The sequence below is a fragment of the Schistocerca americana genome, chromosome 1, assembly GCF_021461395.2.
Source record: "Schistocerca americana isolate TAMUIC-IGC-003095 chromosome 1, iqSchAmer2.1, whole genome shotgun sequence".
In the NCBI taxonomy this organism is placed as follows: domain Eukaryota; kingdom Metazoa; phylum Arthropoda; class Insecta; order Orthoptera; family Acrididae; genus Schistocerca; species Schistocerca americana.
In genome coordinates this window covers 934,077,544-934,103,806 of record NC_060119.1, presented here as the reverse complement: position 1 = coordinate 934,103,806, position 26,263 = coordinate 934,077,544, and the positions used below count along the sequence as shown (strand labels likewise).

General features: G+C 41.5%; 1 protein-coding gene across 5 annotated transcripts in view; it reads right to left on the bottom strand.

The window, feature by feature from the left end:
• Positions 1-26,263, bottom strand: part of LOC124615429 (solute carrier family 12 member 8) — a 216,096-nt gene that overhangs the window by 43,476 nt on the left and 146,357 nt on the right. For all 5 annotated transcript variants that reach the window (XM_047143316.1, XM_047143324.1, XM_047143341.1 and 2 more), the window contains one exon: positions 3,189-3,324. In XM_047143316.1, coding sequence (XP_046999272.1) covers positions 3,189-3,324 — 136 coding nt within the window. The remainder of the gene's footprint in view (positions 1-3,188; positions 3,325-26,263) is intronic.

The window sequence follows — 26,263 nt, the reverse complement described above, 5'->3', positions numbered from 1 at the left end:
ACTTTCTATTAAATACCTCCAACACATTATCTCCAGGCGGAACAGTCACATTGCTGCTATTGACGCTCTTCCTTGACCCACTAACGAGGAACCCAATTTTTTTTTTTTTTAGGTAAAGTTAGGCGTTATCATAAATTCACCCTAAGAGTGGCTACCACTGTGCACCCTCCTAACCATTACTGAAAAAAGGGGCACAGTTTTTCTGAACGACAGCATGTGATGAAGCATTTCTGGCATTGAAGAATAGCCTTCATTGCTGGCCCTGTGCAACCCTGACAATTCGGAGCAGCCAACAGAATTATTTCCAAATCGAGGAGGAGACCCTCGCTATTATTCATGCAATAAGGAAGTTTCATGTGTTTTTATATGGTGCTAAGTTTCATCATGTCAGGGATTACAAACCTTTAGTCTCTGTCTTTGTCCCAGCAGCACAGATGCAACACTGCCAACAGACCGGAGCAGTGGAGTCTGTTCTCAGTCACCACCATTAGAGATTCACTTTTGCATGACAGCTCAGCACTCCATTGTGGACACTTTCTTGCTTCTGCCTACAACGCCCCACACCAGTTTTGACCAGGAGGAAATCTTGCTTTTATCTTGATGTGGAAGCTCGGAAGGTAGCAGAAGGCTTTCCTATTACAAGCTGTTGTATTGTTCACACTATTAGCCACTGGGGGTCATCGAAGGTGAAGATGCTTGTTTGCCACTATGTCTACTAGCTATTTATCAATGGGAAAACAGAATACTTCATTGGAGCATGTCCCAAATGTTCTCTGCCAGGCGCGGCAACACGTCTAAAGGGGGTGGCCTGACCGAACTTTGGCGCATGTATTGGACCCTTTCTTTGATTGTTTTATGCTGCACCACAGACTGACTTTCGTCAATAGGACTATCTTGTTGACGCTAGAACACACTGTATTGCGGGTGGTTATTCCAGCTTCCCTTCAGTGGACATCCCTTGACTCTTAGTCACAGCCACCTGGGGTCATCAAGGGTGAAAATGCCTGCTCGCCACTACGTCTACTGACCCAGTGTCAACTGGGAAATTGATTACTCATTTGCCGCCTATCCCAGTGTAAAGGCCACCAGACCACACTGTGCCAATGTTACCTATGTGGCTGGCACCCATGCTGCATTGGGAATGCATGCACCTGGACTTCATGGGCCCCATCTTGGACGAATTTTGATTGCTCGTCATTGCAGCTTGCTCCCATTTTACATACACTGTTAGTAGCCATATTATGGGCTTCTGACTCCCCCTGGCCATATGTGTTTGGTCACTTTGATCATTGGATTCCAGTGGTTGTCCACTATCAGCCTGGTTGGAGACTCTTCAAGCAGCAGATAGGTGACATGATGGTGGTGCACAATCACAATCAATTATGATTATGTGTGGGGCTGGCCTCTGCTGCCCCCATGTTCACTCCCTGTATCAATCCATCTATCAGAACTTAGTTTTCCGTTCTCACTGCCACCTCTCCAGGTGCCTCTTCTTTTCTTGGTCCATCATCTTGCACTGTGCTCCCCCTTGCCTACAACCCTCTGGGAGCCGGAAGTCCGCAGAACTCCTGACCCTGCATCAGCATCCCCAGCAGCTAGCATCACACCACGTAGCATCCACCCACAGCAGCCTCAGCATCACCAGGCTCACTGCTGCAGTAGCGGATGACAGGAAGCTGTTATCCACACCACGGGCAGTGGTCCCCAATGCCCAGGAGACCATGGGTGTTGTCTTCTTCTATATCACAGGGCAGCCCAAGTAGAGATGCCAGGGTTTCACCAACTCAACCCCTCTCTCCCCCACAGAAGAGCTCTGTGGTAACCCACCATGTTACCTCTTGTTTTGTACTGGCAAAATTGCCATGGCTACCACAACATTTAGTGAGGTGCAGGTGCAGGTGCAGACCATCGCGAAGGCATGGTCGCATGTCAGAAGGCAGCATCACATCAGGGCCTTTGCATACCAATGATGGGCAACACCATTTCAAGACAATAAGCAACAAAGGAACTTTATATAGCCTTGTAGCAGAGTGGACTCTCTCTCACTTCACTATCGTATTTATTTGTGGTAACTTTCAGGATGAATTGTGTTTGAATCTTGGACTTGGCCTTGCTTCGTACGTTGGACCTGTATAGGCTATCGGAACTGTGTTCACATTAAAGCATTCTGAACACTGTGCATTCAAAAACTGCAACTTCTTCTTGTATTGGTCCTAAGTTATTTACAACCCAGAAGCACTGAGACTGCATATGATGTGTGAATTTATTCAATGCTTATCTTACTATTCACAGAAAAGAACAAAATTGATCATATAATATGCTTTTCCAGTTCAGTAAAGTGGTTCACCTTATGATGTTGCAAAGAGTAAGTTATCTCAACAATATACAAATGTTACTGTTCAGCATATCAAGAGGAACACCTAGAAGATTGTAGAGTCTAGGAGGAGTTGAAACACTTACATGATTGAGAGGCGGAGTGCTGATTCAGTGCTACATATTGATCTTGAGATTATTAAAATTTTAAAAATATATCTCTGAATAACTTTCTTGCTTAGAGTTATAGTCTGTTATCTTTCTTGGCAGATCAAAACAGGAAACTATATAAGAATCATTCTATGAACGATTCAGTTCTTTTCATGAGATGTGAAATATCAAAGCAACAACACAGAGATTAGAGGCTACTCCACTGTGGTAAAAATTGCTAGTGGCCTCTTGATATATAACAATATTTTGTTGTAGTCACCTTTTTGTATCATGCTAACAATAAACTGATTTGCAGTGAAAGTTAAATAAGTGATATGATATTTCATTTCTGATCAGTGATTCTTGGCAATTCAACAGTAATTAAAGGCCTCAACAATTTTATTCTATTCTGCAACAAGGCAGCACAAAATAATGTAGCTCTGAAAGAGAAATATCATTCTGCATAAATTGATTCTTCCTCAACCACTATATCATGTACCAAATTAGCACACTTCCCCCCCCCCCCCCCCCTTAATTCGGCAATACCTCACACATACAACACCTGGTTGGAGCCATTAACTTATTGCTTATACAAGTTACACTTAAACTTTCACAAGAACAGCACTACATAGTGAAATTTCATAAATGTCTACACTGATAAAGAAGCTGATTTCTTTTCCACCATAAAAACAGTTAACAGAACATATTTAATAATTATACAATACCATTTCCTTCCTATGTTGCAGCCTTTCAGGGAACAAAGTGTCCAGATCGCCAGATGAAAACTGATCTTCGGATCGTTCTATAGTACCTCCATAATGTCTTACACCATCAGACGAACCAGTAATAAATTCTTGTGCTCTGTGAAGATCCAAACAAAATATGTTCTTCTTTAGTTTGTTTGTTGTTGCTGTTTCAAACTGAGTTTGAGTAAGATTATAAACTTAAATATACAACAATCTATAATAGGTCTCTTTTCATTAAACTAATGTTACAGAGAGTTCTTTATACAGTACTAAATAAATGAATAAATAAATAAATAAATGTGTGCATATTTGAATGTAAAGGGTTGTTGTGTTCAAAGTTAGAATCAGGAAAGTTCTCACAATAGGTATTAGAAACCAAAAGATGAACAAACTTCTCTGCAAGAAAAGTGAGCCCTTAATATTGGATATTATAGTCTTTGTAAGATATTTCCAGAGGCAGATGTGCACTCTGACCACAATCTATTGGTTATGAACTGTAGATTAAAACTGAAGAAACTGCGAAAATGTGGGAATTTAAGGGGATGGGACCTGGATAAACTGAAAGAACCAGAGGTTTTAGAGTGTTTCAGATAAAGCATCAGGGAACGAATGACAAGAATGGGGGAAAGAAATACAGCAGAAGAAGAATGGGTAGCTTTGAGAGATGAAATAGTGATGGTACCAGAGGATCAAATAGGTAAAAAGGTGAGGGCTAGTAGAAATCCTTGGGTAACAGAAGATATATTGAATGTAATTGATGAAAGGAGAAAATATAAAAATGTAGTAAATGAAGCAGGCAAAAAGGAATACAAATGTCTCAAATATGAGATATATAGAAACTGCACAATAGCTAAGCAGGGATGGCTAGAGGACAACGCCACTGTTTCCTGCGCATGTACCCCGACATCAATATGGGATATGATCACCATGCACGTGTACACAAGCCACACAACTGGTTGGCATACTCTGGATGAGGTGGTTGAGCAGCTGCTGGGGTATAGCCTCTCATTCTTGCACCAGTGCCTGTTGGAGCTCCTGAAGTGTCGTAGGGGTTTGAAGATGTTCAGCAATATGTCGACCGAGAGATTCCCAGACCTGCTCGATGGGGTTTAGGCCTGGAAAACAGGCAGACCACTCCATTTGCCAGATATCATCTGTTTCAAGGTACTCCTCCACGATGGCAGCTCAGTGGAGCCGTGTGTTATTATCCATCAGGGGGAAGGTGGACCCACTGCACCCCTGAAAAGGTGGACATATTGGTGCAAAATGACGTCCCGATACACCTGACCTGTTACGGTTCCACTGTCAAAGACATGCAGGGGTGTACGTGCACCAATCATAATGCCACCCCACAACATCAAACCACGACCTCCATACAGGTCCCTTTCAAGGACATTAAGGGGTTGGTATCTGGTTCCCCAAGAATCACTGTTCAGACTTTACCTGGACTCGTCCATGAACATAACCTGGGACCAGTGATCAGTGGAATGCACCTTGCAGGTCTCCGGGTGAATAAACCATGTCTGTTCAGTCGTTTGTAGACTGTGTGTCTTGATATAACTGTTCCAGTGGCTGTGGTAAGGTCCCGAGCAAGGCTACCTGCAGTAGTCCGTGGCCATCTGTGGGCACTGATGGTGAGATATCGGTCTTCTTGTGGTGTTGTACACTGCGGACGTCCCATGCTGTAGTGCCTGGACACGTTTCCTGTCTGCTGGAATTGTTGCCATAATCTTGAGATCACACTTTGTGGAACACGGAGGGCCCGTGCTACGACCTGCTGTGTTTGACCAGCCTCCAGTCACCCTACTATTCTACCCCTCATAACGTCATCAATATGTGTTCTTTGAGCCATTTTCAACACACAGTCACCATTAGTACGTCTGAAAATGTCTGCACACTTACTCACTGCACCGTACTCTGACATGCATCAACACACCTCTGCGTATCGGGACTGCTGCCAGACCCCCATGCGACGGCCGCAGGTCAAAAGCACTGCACGGTCTTACCCCGAAGTGATATAAACCCGCAAACCGCCCACCAGAGCATTGTCTCACCATGTATCAACATTATCCTTAACTTATGAGAACGAGTGTAGATACTGCCTACAGGATAATTAAAGATACCTATCGAGAAAAGAGAACTGCTTGTATGAATATCAAGAGCTCGGATGGAAAACCAGTTCTAAGCAAAGAAGGCAAGGCAGAAAGGTGGAAGGAGTATATGGAGGGTCTATACAAGGGTGATATACTTGAGCGCAATATTATGGAGATGGAACAGCTTGTAGATGAAGATGAAATGGGAGATATGATACTGTGTGAAGTGTCTGACAGAGCACTGAAACACCTAAGTTGAAACAAGGCCCCGGGAGTAGACAACATTCCATTAGAGCTACTGATAGCCTAGTGAGAGCCAGCCACAACAGAACTCTACCATCTGTTGAGCAAGATGTATGAGACAGGTAAATACCCTGAAACTTCAAGAAGAATATAATAATTCCAATCCCAAAGAAAGCAGGTGTGAAAATTACTGAACTATCAGTTTAATAAGTCATGGCTGCAAAATACTAACACGAATTCTTTACAGACGAATGGAGGAACTGGTAGAAGCTGACCTCTGGGAAGATCAGTTTGGATTCCGTAGAAATGTGGGAACACGTGAAGCAATACTGACCCTACAACTTATCCTAGAAGATAGATTAAGGAAAGGCAAACCTACATTTCTAGCATTTGTAGACTTAGAGAAAGCTTTTGACAAAGTTGACTGAAATACTCTCTTTCAAATTCTGATGGTGGCAGGGGTCAAATACAGGGAGCTAAAGGCTATTTATAACTTGTACAGAAACCAGATGGCAGTTATACGAGTTCAGAGGCATGAAATGGAATCAGTGGTTAGGAAGGGAGTAAGACAGGGTTGCAGCCTATCCCCAATGTTATTCAATCTTTATATTGCGCAAGCAGTAAAGGAAACAAAAGAAAAATTTGGAGTAGGTATTAAAATCCATGGAGAAAAAATAAAAACTTTGAGGTTTGCCGATGACATTGTAATTCTGTCAGATACAGCAAAGGACCTGGAAGAGCAGCTGAACAGAATGGACAGTGCCTTGAAAGGAGGGTATAAGATGAACATCAACAGAAGCAAAACAAGGATAATGGAATGTAGTCGAATTAAATCAGGTGATGCTGACAGAATTAGGTTAGGAAATGAGACACTTAAAGTATAAATTAGTTTTGCCATTTGGGGAGCAAAATAACTGATGATGGTCAAAGTAGAGAGGATTTAAAATGGTTACTGGAAACGGCAAGGAAAGCGTTTCTGAAGAAGAGAAGCTTGTTAATATCAAGTATAGATTTAAGTGTTAGGAAGTCTTTTCTGAAAGTATTTGTACGGAGTGTAGCAATGTATGGAAGTGAAACATGGACAATAAATAGTTCAGATAAGAAGATAATACAAGCTTCCGAAATGTGGTGTTACAGAGGAATTCTGAAGATTAGATGGGTACATCACGCAACTAATGAGGTGGTACTGATTGCAATTGGGGAGAAGAGGAATTTGTGGCAAACTTGATAAAAAGAAGGGATCGGTTGGTAGGATGCGTTCTGAGGGATCAACGGATCACCAATTCAGTACTGGAGGGAAGTGTGAAGGGTAAAAATCATAGAGGGAGACCAAGAGACGAATACACTAAGCAGATTCAGAAGAATGTAGGTTGCAGCAATTACTCAGAGATGAAGAAGCTTGCATAGGGTAGAGTAGCATGGAGAGCTGCATCGAACTAGTTTGTCAACTGAAGACCACCACAACAACAACAAGTGGGCAAAAATAATGGTTTGGTGTACGTGAGAATTACTTTCTCACTTAAGTATTACAGGAAATTGATGAGGCACCTGACACATGCTGCTTTCCATTACCCTTTAGCTCACAAGAAATCATTAATTCCATCCTTAAGACATGTTCATTATATGGTTACACATTTTTCATTATTCCAGCGTCTGTGTCAAAGTCAGATTCATAATTGCTGTTTCAGTTGCCCAGTGTTCAAACACATCAGATATTTTGTTGTTTTACTCCAACTTGGGGATCGCTTGGTAGGACATATTCTGAGGCATCAAGGGATCACCAATTTAGTATTGGAGGGCAGTGTGGAATATAAAAATTGTAGAGGGAGACAAAGAGATGAATACACTAAGCAGTTTCAGAAGGATGTAGTTTGCAGTAGGTACTTGGAGATGAAGAAGCTTGCAAAGGATAGAGTAGCATGGAGAGGTGCATCAAACCAGTCTCTGGACTGAAGACCACAACGACAACAACAGCAACAACAACAAGTCTTATACCATGCTCCATAGTCATCAGTTGTATATAATACAGGGTGTTAGAAAAAGGACTTTACAACTTTAAAAATTAATATAAATTTATTGAAAGAAGATGTAGAGATGGGTTTAGTGTTATTTTGTAGGGAAACACATCAATTTTTTAACCTTAAACTAGAGATGTATGTAGATTCCTTTGGTTATCCTGTACACATCCCATCGGATTTTATCATTGTCTTTATTGCTTGTACAAATGTCGATCTGTGAGGTTTCAAATGCAAACAGTTTCTCTACACACGCCAAACAGTCCCATGTGGGACTCGCAGTTTCCAAGATGCACGCTGGGTCAATTTTGTAGGACTGTTGACAAACATTGTCTCACTTGCTCAATGACATCAGAATTGCTTGGATGACCTGATGATTTCCCATGTCTTACTGAGCACCCCATTTCTACAAAACATTTAGGCCACTCATAAATTGTAAGCCTACTAGGAGGATCTTTAGCACACTTGGTATGGAAATTACACTGAACTGTTGTCGCCAACTTGGATTCTTCAAACCAAAACACACAGCTAGCATGCTCTGGTCCAGTGAAGGTAGCCATCTTTAACATAACTGCTACTAGCGCCTCCTTACGGTGTGGTTCGGCACAAGCAAACTATGTGAGACAAAACTTGATGTATTTCCCTACAAATTGTCACTACAATCACCTCTGTAGACATTATGAATTAATGTATATGAACTTTCAAAGTTGTAAAGTCATTTTTGAAACACCCTGTATAATAAAAAGATTCATATGTAATATGTCCAAAGCAGCAGACAGCATTGAGAAGACTGTAGTAATAATATGTTTGCATTTAAAACATTTGATAAATAACATGTAACTCACTCACCCCCCCCCCCCCCCCTCTCTCTCTCTCTCTCTCTCTCTCTCTCTCTCTCTCTCTCTCTCTCTCTCTCTCTCTCTCCGCGCGTGTGTGTGTGTGTGTGTGTGTGTGTGTGTGTTGCAATACTGCCATTGTATGGTTTCTTATGTCATGGTACGTCATTGGTACATTTCTTTTATTAGTCTCTCAAATGTCACAAAATTTTATAGAGCAATGGAAAATCATTACAGCTAGAAGACATCCTTTTGTTTCATTTTTACTGGCTGTACTCCCTCCCCACTACCAATTAATCCAATTGTGGCACTTGCATCAAATTCAATGAAGTGGTGGAAAACCTGTGAGTTTCAATATGTTCACCATGTAAAGGTTATGGTTCTATTTCAGTTCCCTTCTACTCATTTTTGTTGCATTTTCTTATGATTCAAATACATAGTGTTACTGTTTGTACTGCACATTCTTGGCCCACTCTCCGGATCAATAACCCAAACAACCAGTCAATCTGTCACATTCGAGCACCAACCACATGCAAAGTTACACAAAATGTTCTTGTTGTAACGCACGTAATCAAACAGCATGTACCTCCATCACCGACCTGAACAGGTCATCTCGCATCAGCACAGATGGCACAGCAAGTGTTGCACCATGTGCAAAACAGTGTTATATAAACCAGTGCGCCAAACCCTTGGGCAGACTAATGTTTACATGATGAATGTACGTCACATGTTAGACTGTGCTTTAATGGTTAAGAGTTGTTATACCGAATCCTACTTCATTCAGTGTCTTGATGTATCCCTTCATATGGCAGTGGAATACAGTTTGGTTAGTGGAATTCTGATATTGTGTTTGTAAAACATTACCACATTTTTTGGTGGTGAATGCATATTTTGCTCTGGGTGTTTCATTTCTTAGTTTGCTATGGCCAGTACGATAATAGAAGAAATTCTTGCACCATGTGCAAAACAGTGTTATATAAACCAGTGCGCCAGACCCTTGGGCAGACTAATGTTTACATGATGAATGTACGTCACATGTTAGACTGTGCTTTAATGGTTAAGAGTTGTTATACCGAATCCTACTTCATTCAGTGTCTTGATGTATCCCTTCATATGGCAGTGGAATACAGTTTGGTTAGTGGAATTCTGATATTGTGTTTGTAAAACATTACCACATTTTTTGGTGGTGAATGCATATTTTGCTCTGGGTGTTTCATTTCTTAGTTTGCTATGGCCAGTACGATAGTAGAAGAAATTCTTTATAATCTCTTGCTGAACAGCAGTGAGCTTTCACCAAGTAGCAGCAGGCTCTCTCTAAACAATTTGGCACCATCACAATTCATGACAGGGTTCACTGCTGTTGACGTAACCCCCACTATCTCTTCTACATGATGATTCTGTGCCAAAATGGGATATGTATGAAAAACACCTTTGGCAACATATTCAACCTTTTAAAGTCACTGACCCCAACAGGTGCAAGGCTCTCTTTCTGTCATGGATTTCTCCTCACCTTTTGTGTCAGCTAGCTCCTCTTCAGGAACCTGCCAGTTTGATGAAATGTGTCAGTTGCTCTCTAATTATCATGGCAAACATACTCATGTTATTGTTATTTGCACTGAGTTCTACTATTGTCAAAAGCAGCAACAGTTGTGCACAGCTTAGGCAGCAGAACTTGACGTGCTCAGCCATCATTGCCAGTTTGTTACTGAAGCTCAGTGGGACTCGTATGCCAATTCAACGGTTCATGATGCTGTAATACGGCTGGCCCCTGATGGGGAAGCTCATGAACATGCTTTACAATGTGAAAAACCCTCTCTCACAGGTATTTTGAACATTTCCAAATCCTCTAAAGTATCTGGGGCAGCAGAAAATCAGATAGAAACATGGTGTGAAGTAGCCGATGTTGCTTCTTCTCGTTCTCAGCCACTGTCAGTCCGTTCATGGGAGGGAAAAAGGGAGGATAGGGTGACTGCGCAACTATGGTCTGCACGCCACATGGGGCAGCACTGTGCTCAGCAACAGCTGGCATCACACCAGTGGCCATGTGCTCCTCTCCTGTCGTAACATTACTGTTTTGTTCAACAGGAGCAGGCCACGTGCCCATGGCATTGGATGATGAGCAACCATTGTAAAAAAGAAGGGGGGGGGGGGGGGGGGGGAGTGGCATATTGTGTCTGTGTGCACCTCACAACCTCCTTCAACAGGCATGAACAAGGATGTGAACAGTGTTTCCCAAGTGACACTAGGCCCAAATGAGTTCTACCAAGAAGTACTTGTGATGGACAAGATGTTAAAAATGCAAGTGGACATGAGTGCAGCAGTGATCTTAAATTCCCAAATCTACAAGGGTTATGGATCACAGGCATTGTCTGGATCACAGACATTGTCTCCTGTCTCTCCTCAGTTGGTGAGCTACAACAAACAACAAATACCTATATTTGGACAGTTTCCTACTTCCATAGCATACAAAATAGTTGTTCAGGTCTTGACCTCTCTAGTAACTTATTTGGGTTAGACACCTTCAAAATTTTTGGGTCCTTTGTTTCTGATGAAGTGCATATGGTATCGGATCAAGTTCCATACCAACAAAATGCACTCTGCAGAGAATTCTCCCTGTGTTCAAAAGGTTTAGGGTGGGCAACTGATTTCAAGCCTTACTTCGCAATGCAACTAACGGTCTGTCCCAGTGTTTTTCATGCCTGCCCAATCCCAATAGCTTTACAGGAGCACGTCAGCCTGGAACTACATCAAGTTACGTCTTTGTTGTTATCACACCTATCTCCTCTAGTGAATGGTCTACTCCAGTAACTGTAGCAAAACCTAACAACAACCTTCAGCCCTGTGGCTATTTTAAAAAGCCTGTAAATTTACAGTCTATTATTGACACCTGTCCCTTACCCTGTCAGAATGACCTATTAGCACGGCTATCCAGGGGCAAGTATTTTTCCGAAATAGACTCATCAGAAACTAACTTGCTGCTGGCTCTGGATGATGATTCCAAGCATTTGCTCATAATGAATAACCCCTTTGGTTTAATACCAATACCAGCACCTGCCATTCGGTGCGGCTAGCACTCCTACTAACATTTTCCAACAGTTTTTGGACCAACTCATGTGCATTAACTATCTGCATGATATTGTTGTCTCAGGTTCTTCATCAGATTAACATTTGCGGCACCTTCATGCCTCTCTCAAAGCGCTACAGGCTGCAAGTTTGAAATGAAACATGAACAAATCACAATTTTTTCATCCATCTATTGTCTATTTCGGTTTTGAAGTCTTGCATGCTGGCCTCAATATACGAGGATCTTACAGCTTTTTTGCACCCTACCAACATCAAAGAGTTGCAAGTCTTTCTTGTAAAGATTGCATACTACCGTAAATTTATTGCTGGTGCAGCCAAACTGACACAGCCACTTCATGCTCTCTTACATAAAGATGTTCCTGTTCATTGGTCACCCACCTACCAGTATGGTTTTATCCTATTAAAGTCACAGTTGCACTCAGCACCTTGCTTGGTTACCTTCCAACAAGGCTACATATTGTTTTGGCTACAAACATCTCCCAATATGGTCTTGGGGTCATTCTCATGCACAAATATGCAGACGGTTCCGAATGCCCAATTGCATGCTCTTCCAAAACTCTGAATCAGGCACAGCAGTACTACTTGCGCATAGAAAAAGAAGATCTTGCTATTGTGTACACATTCAAAAAATTTCATTTTTTCCTATACGGCTCCGACTTCCATTCGATTACTGATCATAAACTTATGGTTTCTCTTTTCACCCCTTAAGCATCTTTACCAGACAAAGCAGGACATCCACTGCAATGCTGGGCTCTGTTTTTGTCACGCTATGTTATGAGTTTCATTTCCAACCCAAAATGCAACACACTAATGAGGATGCTCTTTCTCAATTGCTGATTATCCCCAATCCAGCATGTTTTCAGGATGAACTGTTGTGTTCCTATTTAGACGTTGAAGTTCAAAACACTGTGGATGGTTTTCTCATTAACAGTTCTTGGATTTTGGCAGCTGTCATGGCCAATCGTGTTTTATGTTGGGTTGTTCAATTTGTCCACCACACCTGTCACGATAGAACACTGGGCCAAGGATCATCAAATCCTTTGCGTGATTATTTTGCTCTCCACCACCATCTCTCAGTACTTTATGGCACGTTACTGTTGGCCACTGAACAGTCGGCACCCACGGTTTTCATGCCACCCACATTGCGGCGGGACATCATGCACCTTCTCCACTTGGACCATTGGGGTGTTTCCTGTACAAAACTGCTGGGCCCACTGCCACATGTTTTGGCAGGATATTGACATTGAGATCAAGCACACTGTGACAGCCTGCACCCACTGCACTGCCCATCGAGTGGTACCTTGGGACTCTCTTTCGCTGTGGCTCGACCACCAGTGCCCGTCGGAGAGTACTCATGCTGATTTTGCGAGTCAGTTCCTCAACTCATTTTGGTTTGTAGTAGTTTATGCTTTCTCAAAATTTCCTTATATGGTTTGTTGCCTGTCCACATTCACGGCAGCTACAGTCATGGCCCACAATTTGTGTCTCAAAATTTTGAAAATTTTTGCACATTCAGCATGTTACAGCCCCTCCCTTTCATCCCCAGTCTGATGGTGGAGTGGAGTGGCTGGTCCATACGTTCAAAATGTAGATGAAAAAATATATCACTCAGTCTTCTCCTGGGGAGTCTTTGATAGGGCCTTGAGTTCATAGTGGTTCACTCCCGTCAGTGACCATAGACCCCTGGAGCTGCTTCACAGTGTCAGCGCCATACACTGTTCCAACTGCTCCGGTAGGCATCCGGCCATGTACTGGTGCCCACCATGCAATGATTCCAGCCAGACTCAGCCATATCAGTCCAAATGTTTGGCTGGCACTCTAAGTGGATACAAGTGGCAGTCCACCACCACCAAGGCCACCGTCTCTATCATGTGCAACTCCAATGCCTTGATGTCATGACACTATGACCACCTCTCCCCACGCATGACTGAACAAGTGCCGGAACTCTGCCCCAGTAGTTGCCTCCACCATCTGCACTGGCCCCCACAGTGCGGTCCTCGGCCCCTCCAGCTCCTGTGCCCTCCTCATTCTGGCTGCCGCCATCAATGGGGGGAGTAGTCTGGGTCACACCACAACCAACTCTACAGCCCGTTGCCCTGGCTGCTGCTGTCTCCTCTGCTGCCTCCATCGCCAAGTGCCTGCCCGAATATGAACACTGATGTAGCACTTCCATTACTGGTGCTCCTTTATGATTTCTCACAGGGGAGTGGGCACCATGCCTGTCCACACCTGTGTCATTTCAAACCATATTCTCCTGTGACAGCATGACAGCTGCTCCAGTAGTCATCCCTATCCAATGAAGGCAAGGCCACCTCCAAAGTGAAAACTTTTATTCATGGCAGAAGGAGTTTTATAACTCCATAGAGTGACTGCACATAAACAAACAGCATGCACCTCCATGGCTAGCCTAAAGAGGTAACCTTGCATGGGCACGGATGGCGCAGAAAGCATTGCAATGTGTACAAAGCAGTCTCATGTGAGACGGTGTGCAGGGTGTAACACTCCGGTTTAATTTACTGACTTAACCCGCTCGATCGGGATCTGATAGCAGCCCAAATAGATAATAATTAATGTGACCGTGTACCTAATGGGCTGGCAATCGGATTGGACTGCTACGGAGATGTTACATTCCATTTTGTCCTTCTCAAATGCTGTAATAAAGAAATGTCTGGTGCCAAGAAGAACGACAACACAGCTTCATTAAACCACAACCTATATTCATCACAAAAACACAAAGTAAGGAGACAGCCACTGCCTTCGTCATACAGAATTAATATCGGCTAATCTCAGCACAGGCCCTTTCGTTATTCATTATCGTCACACGCAATTTCAATCATTGTAATCCACCACTACAATCCAACACTGCAATCCAACACTGCAATCCAAATGATGCCGGCGCGGTAGACGCGTAATTACAATATCGGCACAAAAATGTCACTGAATCACACTAGTAATTATACTTTTTCACTTTCCCATATATTTCTAACGCAAAGGGGTTAAACCACGGCGATGGCCACCCCCTTTGTCGGTACGGCCTTGCATTACGGCCACTGGCCGCCCCACGGCCTGGCCCGCAGCCTGGGTCCCACTCTACTACTCAACACTCGCTCTTGCTCTCGCAACCCGACACACACTATCGATTGTTTGTCCTGTCGACCTGTGCTGTCGCAAAACTTATAGTAAGGGCCTACGGACCCCTTACATCCCCGCCCTCGAAAACTTCTTTGAAGCCACAGGCGTAAAAGAATTGGCTAGGGAATTAGACATCACTACATATGAACAAAACACACAGTGCAAATAAGTAATGAAATTACAATCACCAAGAAAATCCTTGACTCTGGTAGTGGGCTGCCTCTACAATAATATTCTACAAAAAGTTATTACATCTCAAAAATATGGCATTGTCCAAATAACACACAACATCAATCCTACTTACTTAACATAGCATGGTAAATATTTTAATAAACTTATCTTACCAAAAATTTCCAAAAACTTTTCACTTTCAAAGGTTAGTACGAGTCATTAACTACATATCTGTTATAACTTGCTATAGCAAAGACAAGAAAAGAAACTAGTTGAATGCCAGCTACCCCTTTGGTATGCCGTCCTTTCAGCGGGGTTTGTGCCGTCCATACTACCATCACTAATTCATAATTCACTTGGCCAACACTTATAAAAGTTAAGGAAGAAATTCACAACTTATTGCTACAGCAAAGACAAGAAAACAACTAGGTGAATGCCAGCTACCCCTTTGGTATGCCGTCCTTTCAGCGGGGTTCGTGCCGTCCATACCACTACCACACTAACTTATAACTCCCTTCCCAACGCATATAAAAGTTAAGGAAGAAAAAATCACAACTTGTTTAAATCTTTAACACAAGCAAATTGAAATTGAGACAAAATATGACATTTATACATTGAATGCCAGCTACCCCTTTGGTACGCCGTCCTTTCAGCGAGGTTTGTGCCGTCCATACTACTATCACTCTAATTTATAACTCACTTGGCCAACACTTATAAAAGTTAAGGAAGAAATTCACAACTTGTTCATTACAGATTCCATAAATTTAAATGCTACATTGTACCGCTAAGCATGTCTTACATAATTATTTGCAACACTACAACTAATGCGGTCACCCAATGAAAAATTTTAAACTACTGATCATTTCATTTTGCCAAACATCACTTCCAAATGTGAATTGTTATCATGAAAGCTTAGATGAGAGGTACAATATCTCCTGTTATATTCACACTAATTTAAATCCACTATATGGATATTTGTCATTCATTACTCAGTGCCACAATTCTGCTTCTAAAGCTTGACCTACGTATAACCATAATTGACTCTGATAGCTAATTGGATACATGAATTACTAATTATTCATTAGTTACACCTTGTTTTATCAGCATACTTCAGATAAACATGTATACCTACAAATAACTTGCAAACAGATGTTGCTCATGTGCTAAATGACATACTTCAATATTTCAAACATCTCATACTCCATACTCTTCATTACACATAACTTAACACCAACTTCACTGCAAATACATATATATCTTCAACCTATATCAACCCTCCATATACTTCAACACTTCAAACCTCTCATACTCAATATACATCATTACACATAACTCCCTCAACTTAACAGCAACTTCAACTGCATATATATCTTCAACCTACATCAACTCTCCATATTCGCTGCAATAACCACATAAAAATACTACTTCAGGCTCCTTAGCCTCTCCATTCATCATATTTCACATCATTTATCCGAACAACTATCTCCTTGTGTATTTGTTTCTTTACATGTTCATCTACTTACAAGCTGATACATTACTTCAATTTTCTTACAACAGTTTGACCTTTTCATGCCTCATAAAACAACTCTATAAGATTACCCAAATTCTTGTTTAACCAATTAGCTTACCACGACATTATGTAAACATTCGCTTTCTGATATGGTTCTCATTTTATTCCTTCTGGCATTATTAATTTTGGTTATTTACTCACACTAAACTGAGCTTTTTTTAAGTTATTGATTCTCTGACATCTCACACTGTACATCAACAGCAACTACTACAAATTTACTACATGGTTCCTGACTGAATTACTTGGATGACCACTACCAATCCTAATTACTACACTAATTTTCTTAACCTAAAGATAGAGAAAGATGGTAGAGGAGTGACACTTGAAATTAGAAATAAAGTCTCACCCAGCTGGGAGTGTACCAGTCGCCACTTGGTATACCAGCAAAAGAGTTGCTAGCTCCCTACACCTTAACTTTCTTCAATTCGTACCTCTTCCTCATCTGGGTTATCGCTGTTCTCGTGTGAGTAGTACCTTTTTATGTTTTCCACATGTTCCTTACCATGCACTCTCTTTGTCCGTGCATACTCCAACTCCACAGTGTTAGGATGACCAACTTTTATAATCCTGTATGGTCCCTTATAAACGTGGTTAAATTTATGTATTTCAGAGTTTATTTTCTTTGATTTTGCATGAACCTTAGTCGCTTCCTTCTTCTTGATTCCCCAAGTGAAGGCCTCGCCTTCCATTGCAACCCTCTGATTATCCTCTTCTCACATGGCTATAGCATTTCTCAGATTGACAGCCAGTTGGTTTTGCCTATCTCCTATCCCCTTAACCGCATCATTACATTGTTTCTGCATTTGCGTCACCTCGGCGATCCTTTCTCCCAACTCGGCTTTAGTTTCTTCAACATCGTCTTCTATCTTTTTTGTCAACTTTTCTTCCATCTTCTCCACGTCTCCCTGGACTTGGTCTATGCTCTTCTCTAGCTACCTCTCTCTCTCGTCGATGTCCATCTTCAGTCGTTCTTGTAACTCCTGCATTTCCTTCTTCAGATTACATTCCATCTTCATCTGCGATGTTTTGATCTCTTGTGCTGTAGTTTCTTGTAAATCTTCCCTTAATGATTTGCGGAATATTTCTTCCCTTTCTATAGCTTCTTGTAAACCTTTCTCTAATAATTCTCGGGATATTTTCCCCTCTTCTCTAGTTTCTTGTAGATCTTTCCTTAATGATGCGTTAGCCTCCTTTATCAAGTCTACCAACATCGACCACTTATCTGCATCCTCTGAAACTGACTTACTTCTCATCATTTGTCCCGGTGTCTTGGGATAACTAGTTGAATGTGCTAATGTGCTATCTAATGACACTCCATAATCACTGATTCCTGAATCATCTCTGTCTTCCTGTCCTATCCCTTTCCTTTCAACTACTGCCTCACAAACCTGCTTATCTTGAGTAGACATGTTTGTTTATTTTCAACACACAGGTACGTAATATAGAATAACCTTTAGTAACCCAAAACACTCCTAATTACCATGAAACTAATCAAATAGTACCTGCAGTATTTTCAGTTAATCCCTAAATTGATACAATATGCAAGAGCATCGAACATAACAACTCTCAAAACGTAATCACTTCAAATATCAATTTTCACATACACAGCTTATGTAAAATGTTTTAAATAAGATAAATCATACCATTCATAAAATCTATACATATAAAATCCCCCAAAACAATAAGCATATCTGTATAATTATCATTTAGACAGCGCATTATGCATAAATGAGTATGTTCAATTTCAGAGTATTTTTCGCAAACTTTTCGGAAATTACTGCAATTGGGCACTTTTCCTAACACGCAATTCAGTTTACAAACGTTTATTTACTGCGAAAACTGCACATTGCAATTTAATGTTACGTCAACCAGTCGTCTCCACTCACCAACCGACGTTACCACGAGTCGCGATGTTTTGACGTTTGAAGTGGGCGTGGCGCTGTACTGCCGCCGGAACGCGTGAAGGTCTCGCGGCTCGCTGTGGCGGGGCGTCGTAGTTCTCAGCCGGCCGCTCCGTGGCGCTGCAGGCGGGCGTAGTTTGTAGTTCGGCTGCTAGATGTCGGGACGGCGCTCGGTGTCTCGAAGTCGCGCGGTTTGCTGTGGCGGGCGTGTGAAATCACCTCGCAGATTGAAGCTCTTTGGCGCAACTGCTACATGGGTCTGTGTGACGTCACTCAACAATTGCATCGCCACACGAATTGTCGTCCACATAACAGTTTATGGGTCCACAAGAAGCTGTCCGATTTTCACTATTCAAAGAGCAATTTCAGTCAAAATATTACCACTAAACACTTCTTTAAATCTTTCGTGACGAATTTTTGGCTCGTTTTGGTCGTAATAATGTTCACACGTGTCTTTCTTTGGTGTTCACTTTTCACAGTTTTTCGTTCGGATTTACGCATTTGCACATTATAACACAGTTTGTTGACACTATTATTTTCATCTAATATGGCAAGAAAAAAGTTTAGTCACAATCGTAAGGTGCTATTACTTCGTATTGTTCAAAATGCACTGTTTCTTGTCGCGATTATAAAGTCTATGCTCTGTTCCGATTCAACATTGGAAATTTTTTTTTTTTTTTTTTTTTTTTTTTTTTTTTTCCCGTTAAATAAGATAATATTACCTATTGTTCTTTATGATTCGTCCGAAAATTGCACTTGTCCTGTCACGGTAAGCCAAGGTGTAACACTCCGGTTTAATTTACTGACTTATCCCGCTCGATCGGGATCTGATAGCAGCCCAAATAGATAATAATTAATGTGACCGTGTACCTAATGGGCTGGCAATCGGATTGGACTGCTACGGAGATGTTACATTCCATTTTGTCCTTCTCAAATGCTGTAATAAAGAAATGTCTGGTGCCAAGAAGAACGACAACACAGCTTCATTAAACCACAACCTATATTCATCACAAAAACACAAAGTAAGGAGACAGCCACTGCCTTCGTCGTACAGAATTAACGCAATTTCAATCATTGTAATCCACCACTACAATCCAACACTGCAATCCAACACTGCAATCCAAATGACACCGGCGCGGTAGACGCGTAATTACAATATCGGCACAAAAATGTCACTGAATCACACTAGTAATTATTCTTTTTCACTTTCCCGTATATTTCTAACGCAAAGGGGTTAAACCACGGTGATGGCCACCCCCTTTGTCGGTACGGCCTTGCATTACGGCCACCGGCCGCCCCACAGCCCGGCCCGCAGCCTGGGTCCCACTCTACTACTCAACACTCGCTCTCGCTCTCGCAACCCGACACGCACTATCGATTGTTTGTCCTGTCGCAAAACTTATAGTAAGGGCCTACGGACCCCTTACAAGGGCTCTTGGGTAGATAAATGTTTACGAGAAGATTGTATGCTCCCCTGTTAGACTGTTCTTTAATGGTTAAGAGTTATTACACTGATTCCTACTTCATTCATTCATTCAGTGTTTCAGTGTATCCCTTCATGCGAAAGCAGAATAAAGTTTCATTGGTGGGATTGGTTGGTTGGTTTGGGGAAGGAGACCAGACAGCGTGGTCATCGGTCTCATCGGATTAGGGAAGGATGGGGAAGGAAGTCGGCCGTGCCCTTTCAGAGGAACCATCCCGGCATTTGCCTGGAGTGATTTAGGGAAATCACGGAAAACCTAAATCAGAATGGCCGGACGCGGGATTGAACCGTCGTCCTTCCGAATGCGAGTCCAGTGTCTAACCACTACGCCACCTCGCTCGGTCATTGGTGGGAATTCTGATACTGTGTTTGTACAATGTTCTTACCTAGATTCTCTGATTTTGTAAAATATTTATTTAATTTCCATTTTGCTCTTGTTCTTGGACATGCTACCTGTACTGTTAACTACATATCACTACTAATTCTAACTATGAATGTTCAACAGAAGGTCATAGCCATGCATAAGGGAGAGGTGCTATATTTACATCTGTACTCTGCAAATCACTCCCAAGAATACAGGAGAGAGTACTTCGTGTGGCACCACACATATCTGGGTTTCTTCCCAATCTGTTTGCATATGGAACACACGGAGATTGTCAGTTTAACTATCTCTGTGTGTACTGTAACAAATCTAGCACCGTCTTTAAAGCTCCTTTCAGAGCAATATGTAGTGGGTTGTAGTATATTCCCACATTACCCACTTAACACTGGTTGTGAAAAATTTCTAGAATGTAAGTATTTATAACCAATCTCATCTGTAGACAATTGCATTTTCTCAGTATACTACAAATGAAACCAAGTCTAACATCTGCTTTATCTACAATGAGCCTATGTCATCATTTCATATCCCTACAAACTGTTATACTCAGATGTTTGTATGATTTGTTGATTCCAATTGTAGCTCATTGATATTATTTTCATATTCTTGTATCCAGCAAACATTTGGATTCCCTGCTGAGCTGCAATACCAAAGTGGAGTCTGAGCTACTGTGGCAAGCAGACACAGCTCCTTCTAGTTCCACAGCTGACAAAAGCAGACAGTACAACAGGCAGAGTTCTGTACTTAAATAAGGATGCACAGTCACATCCTGCCACTTGCATGTTATCATCTGAAGCCTTCAGACTGATTCTTTTATTAAAAAGTTTGACTACCGCTTCTTTTAAGGCTTTCTCTCTTTTGGCATTCACTCAGGATTGCTCATATATGCTTATGGCGATCTCTGTGTGTTTTGGACTCTGTCTCCAATCAGCTGCTCACTATGCAATCTTAGTTGCTAACAACCACTCAGAACAGACAGTTGTTCCATCATTCACTGTGTCATACACTGAGTAGAACAGAACACATACCATATTATATTTTGTGTTCTATGAAGTACACCATTTTACATTTCTGAACATTTAAAGCATATTACTAATGTTATCACAGTTTAGAAATCTTATCAAGGTCTGACTGACTATTCCAGTAGCATATTTAGTATAGCACATAATGCAAGTAACTGGTTATCTACAAAACATCTATGGTTTATTAATCTTTTCTGTTAGATTATCAAAATTCTTCATGAACAGTAAGGATCCCAACAGATTTTCCTGGGTTACTCCTGGAGTTACTTCTACATCTGTCAATGACTCTCCATCCAAGATAATATGCTGCCTCCTCCCTACCAAGAAATCCTCAAGACAGTCACACATTTCATACGAGACGCTGCATGGCAGAATTTTCATCAATAAGTGTTAATGTCTTACCAAGACAAATGTTTTTTTGGAAGTAAAGAAATAATGCATTTACCTGATTGTCTGAATCGATGGCTTTCAGAACATCATGTGAGAAAAGCACAAATTAGGGTTTGTATGACTGAATTTTTGAAACTTGTGCTGGACTGCATGGATGAGATAATTTGCCCGAGATACCTTATTACTGTGTGATTCCCTTCATGATTTCTCCCATTAAGAATAAAAATGAACCAAATTTAGGTGACCACCAGTTTGAATTTAAACAGAATGGAAGTATAAGGGAAACTATGCTCACCAGATAATGCAAGGTGTCCCAGGATAAAAAGATCAGTATTCTGGGATATCACAGGAATGCTCATGTGGATATGTGGTTTCTTCCCAATGGTTTCCCAGATAAATCAGATTTAATTTACATATGTTTTTGGGTCAGTGGCACGTACACATGCGCCTTACCCACCCAGTTTCTTTAACCTTTATTCTAGCCCAACCCACCTCATTGCTTGCAACCTCTTAGCTCAGGATGTCATTCTTCCATTAAACTTAACCACAGAAAACACAGCTGTCCATAGTGTGTTATGAGCGAAGTCGTGTGAGGAACTGAGAGTGTACCCGACAGAAGCAGCAGTTAACTGCGTTTGTGTATGCACTGGCTGTAATGCCACCCATTTACAGTAATGAAGAATATGCAGATATGGTGTTTGTCTACAGCTGCTGCGATGGTATTCACCAGTTGCTATCAAAAGAATACTGTCAGTTCTTTTTGACATATTGAATTCCTGATCATAATGAGTTTACTAGACTTTTCAGCATATTGCATGAAATATGTACTCTTATAAGTAATCATTTTTCTCCTGAATGTGTAGTTCAACAGCCTCTCCAAGAACAGTAACACACTGCTGAAATGGTGCAGTGGATCCGTACTACCAGCACATGGTGTCTTTTTATACATACCAGTGTCCTTTGAGCATGTGTATGATGAACATTACATGCAAAAAGTTTGTACCCATTTTACTTATGGTGTACCCAGAATCTTCACACAAGTGTTAATGACACACAACTTGACTTTTGTTACTGGTTAAGTGATAATCATTATGTGCTTCCATTAACATTTTTCACTGATGAAGCCATGTTCACACAGAGTGGAATCAACAACACACATAACAGTCATTAATGGACACAAGAAAATCCACATGCTACAATGGAAACCAATTTCCAAGTTCATTATTCAATCACTGTTTGACATGGCTTGATTGGTGACACATTAATAGGTTCAATCATTTTAGAAGAATGAATGAGTCCTTTGGGCATGTGGACTGCAGTGTACTTCCAACTTGACAGAGCCCCTCCACATTTTACCAGTTGTGTGAGGTAATATTTCAGCTGCACTTACCCTAATCATTGGCATGGTCATGGTAGTATAATTAACTTGTCAACAAGACTGCCAGACCTTCCACCATTAGATTCTCATTTATAGGTTTGGATGAAGTCCAAAGCATACAAACAAAATGTGAGTACACCAGATGAAGTGCTTGGTCACATCATGGATGTTGCTGCCCTCATTAGGGAACTTGCAGAAGCACTCACCCAACACTGAAGTTGATTGTTGGTTAATCAAACATTTATTGTGAACTGTACAACAGCTCTAATGAGATGTGTACGTTAATGCTTAGAGGTGACTGTGTTGAAAATATGTATTTTTCAAGTGATGCTTTATGAAACACTTGTTGATGTTTATTAACTGTTGTACATGTGTAAACCTGACAATGTTTTGAATAACACACAAAATAAATAGCACTGTACATGAAATGTGTTCTATCTAAGAAACCATTCAGAATACAACATATAACCATAAGCAGTTCTTTGCTTCAAATGAGCATTCCTGTCACATTCCTGATTATGACCATTAATCTTGGAACACCCTGTACATACACCACCCCCTAAAGGGCACACTTCTCGCTCTGGAACACTGTACATGGTGAAGAACCTGTAATAGGCGGCCATGTGGCCCCCCACCACTGATGTCGTGGCAGTTAATTCATATGCCTAAGCCAATAAATCATATGGAATCAGTGTAGTAAGATACGACAATGAAAAGACATGATAGAATGGCAAAGAAAAGCTATTGTGTTTGGATTTGCCCATAATCACACCATAGAATAAATTATCCTATTTACTGATGTATCAATGAGGACCATCTCAAGCGTCTTTAAGGAATAGTGGACAGTAGCTGACTGGAGGGGTGTAGGGTGGTCTGATGAGTCACAATTCTGCCTTTTCTTAAATGATGCAAGGTGCTGAGTGTACTGATGGCCCAATATGGCATATAACTCACAGTATGTGGTGAAGGATGTAGTTGCGGCTCGAGTTGGTTCTGTTGTGTTTTGGGGGTGCTTTTCATACTATGTCCTGAGTCCACTCATTCACATCTCCGTAAACATGAACAAGTATGTTTATTTCAAAATTCTTGGTGACCCAAGTGTTGCCCTTCCCTCTACATGCTCCTGATGACTACACTACAGACACTTGCATCTTCTTTAGTCACTTTACTCTCCGAAAACCAACTTGGTCTTCCAAGCTAACAACAGCGTGTTCACTGAGCTGCTACTTTGATAAACACACAAGCAACCTATCACACCTCGAATGGCCCGCTAAGTCATCCCAATCTTAACCCCACTGAAAACGTCTGGGACTATTTGGGACAGTAGGTGAAATTTAGCAATCAATATCTCTTGCACCACATATGGTGGCACTACAGGATCTAATCATCATTTGTATTTGCTTCAGCTGGGAACTGAAGAAACTTGTGGACTGTCTTCCTCTCTCCAAATTGAAGACACCATCAATGCTAGAGGTGGTGATACTAGGTATTAGCATCCTGTCTTGTCCAGCATACTTACAATAACATTACAACAGTTTATAGACAAAATTATGGACACAAGACAACCATTATTGCATTCATAGATCTAGAAAATGCTACAAATAATGTAAGATGGAATAAGTTAATGAAGATTGTCTAGCGTTAGTCAAGATTTCATAGGAAGATGAACAGTCAGTGAATCGTATAAAAACCGAGAAGATATCATACACAAAAGCAGTCAAGTACAAGGGGCTTAGACACAGAAAGAACTATTGCTTGGCAGTAACTTGGGACCAATATTTTTCAAACATATATGGAGGGAAGCACTGAAGAATGTAAAGAGGATGTGGAAGGAGTAAAATTTAATGGTGTGGAGTCTCAAAAGATTAGATTTGCTGATACCACAGAATCAATGAGAAAAACATAAGAAATTTTAGAAAGAAAACAGAAAGATGTTGAAAGAGAAGTAAAACATAAAAATTAACATGAATAAGACCAAATCAGGCTACACAATTGTCAAAATATTACAGTATTCATCGTGCTTTCTGATATACCACTCAGACAAGGAGGTAAAAGCACCTCAGATGGCCTAAGTTCAGACTAATAAAAGAAAAAAGTTTTGCTTACATTAAGGAAACTAAATGTGATGACCAAAAAGAGAATTATTATCATCTTTGACTGCAGTGAAGCTTGTATGTTTCATAAATCTGAAATATTGGTGCATGCAAAAAGAGATGCGTCGCACTGAAAGAAGATGGAAGAGGTCTTGTGGATATCAATCCTCACAAACGATAAGGTCTTAGTAGTATAGGTAAAGAAAAATCTCCTCTATCAACAGCACAAAAATAAAGAGATCAATTAGTTGGCCATATCTATCAACACAATAGTTATCTATTTGATGACAATATTATGAAAACAATAGATTGTCATTCACGACATAGTAGAGATGTTGAGTAACAGACAGGCATAACAAAAAGACTGTTAAACAAGTAAGCTTTCAGCCAAAAGGCCTCAATCTGAGTTACACAACATACATACACATTAATACAAATGGAACTCGCACACACTTGGCCACTGTCTCTGGCTGCACAGCCCAGACTGTGTGCAACAGTATAAGATGGGAGAAGCAATCTGCATGGTGGAGTAAAGAGCAGGCTGGGGCAAGGAGGGGGAGGGATAGCAAGGTAGGGCTGGGGGATGATAAAGTGCTGCTTGTAGCAGTATACAGAGACGAGGTGGGGAGAAAGTTGCCAGCTAGGTGCAGTTGATAGTTTCGAGTGGAGATTTGGCGGGAGAAAAGGGGTGGGGGGGGGGGGGGTGAGGGAGAAGTGATAAAACAGTGGGAGCATTGGTGGAACAGAGGGCTGTGTAGTACCGGTGTGGGAACAGGGAAAGGGATAGGTGGGTGAAGGGCAGTGTCTAACGAAGGCTGAGGCCAGGGGGGTTCAGAGGACACAGGATATATTGCAGGAAGAGTTCCCAGTTGCACAATGCAGAAAAGCTGGAATTGGTAGGAAGGATTCAGGTGGCATAGGCTGGGAAGCAGTCACTGAAATGAAGATTGTTGCATTGGGTAGTGTGCTCAGCAACTAGGTGATCCAGCTGTTTGTTGGCAACAGCTTGTCAGTGGCCATTCACATAGACAGACAGCTTGTTGGTTGTGATGTTCACACAGAATGCAGCACAGTGGTTGCAGCTTAGCTGGTAGATTACATGACTGGTTTCACAGGTAGCCCTGCCTTTGATGGGATAGGTGATGCTTGTAACTGGACTGAAGTAGGTGGTGGTCGGAGTATGTATGGGACAGTCTTGCATTTAGGTCTACTACAGGAATATAAGCCAAGAGGCAAGGAGTTGGGAGCAGGGGTTGTGTAGGGG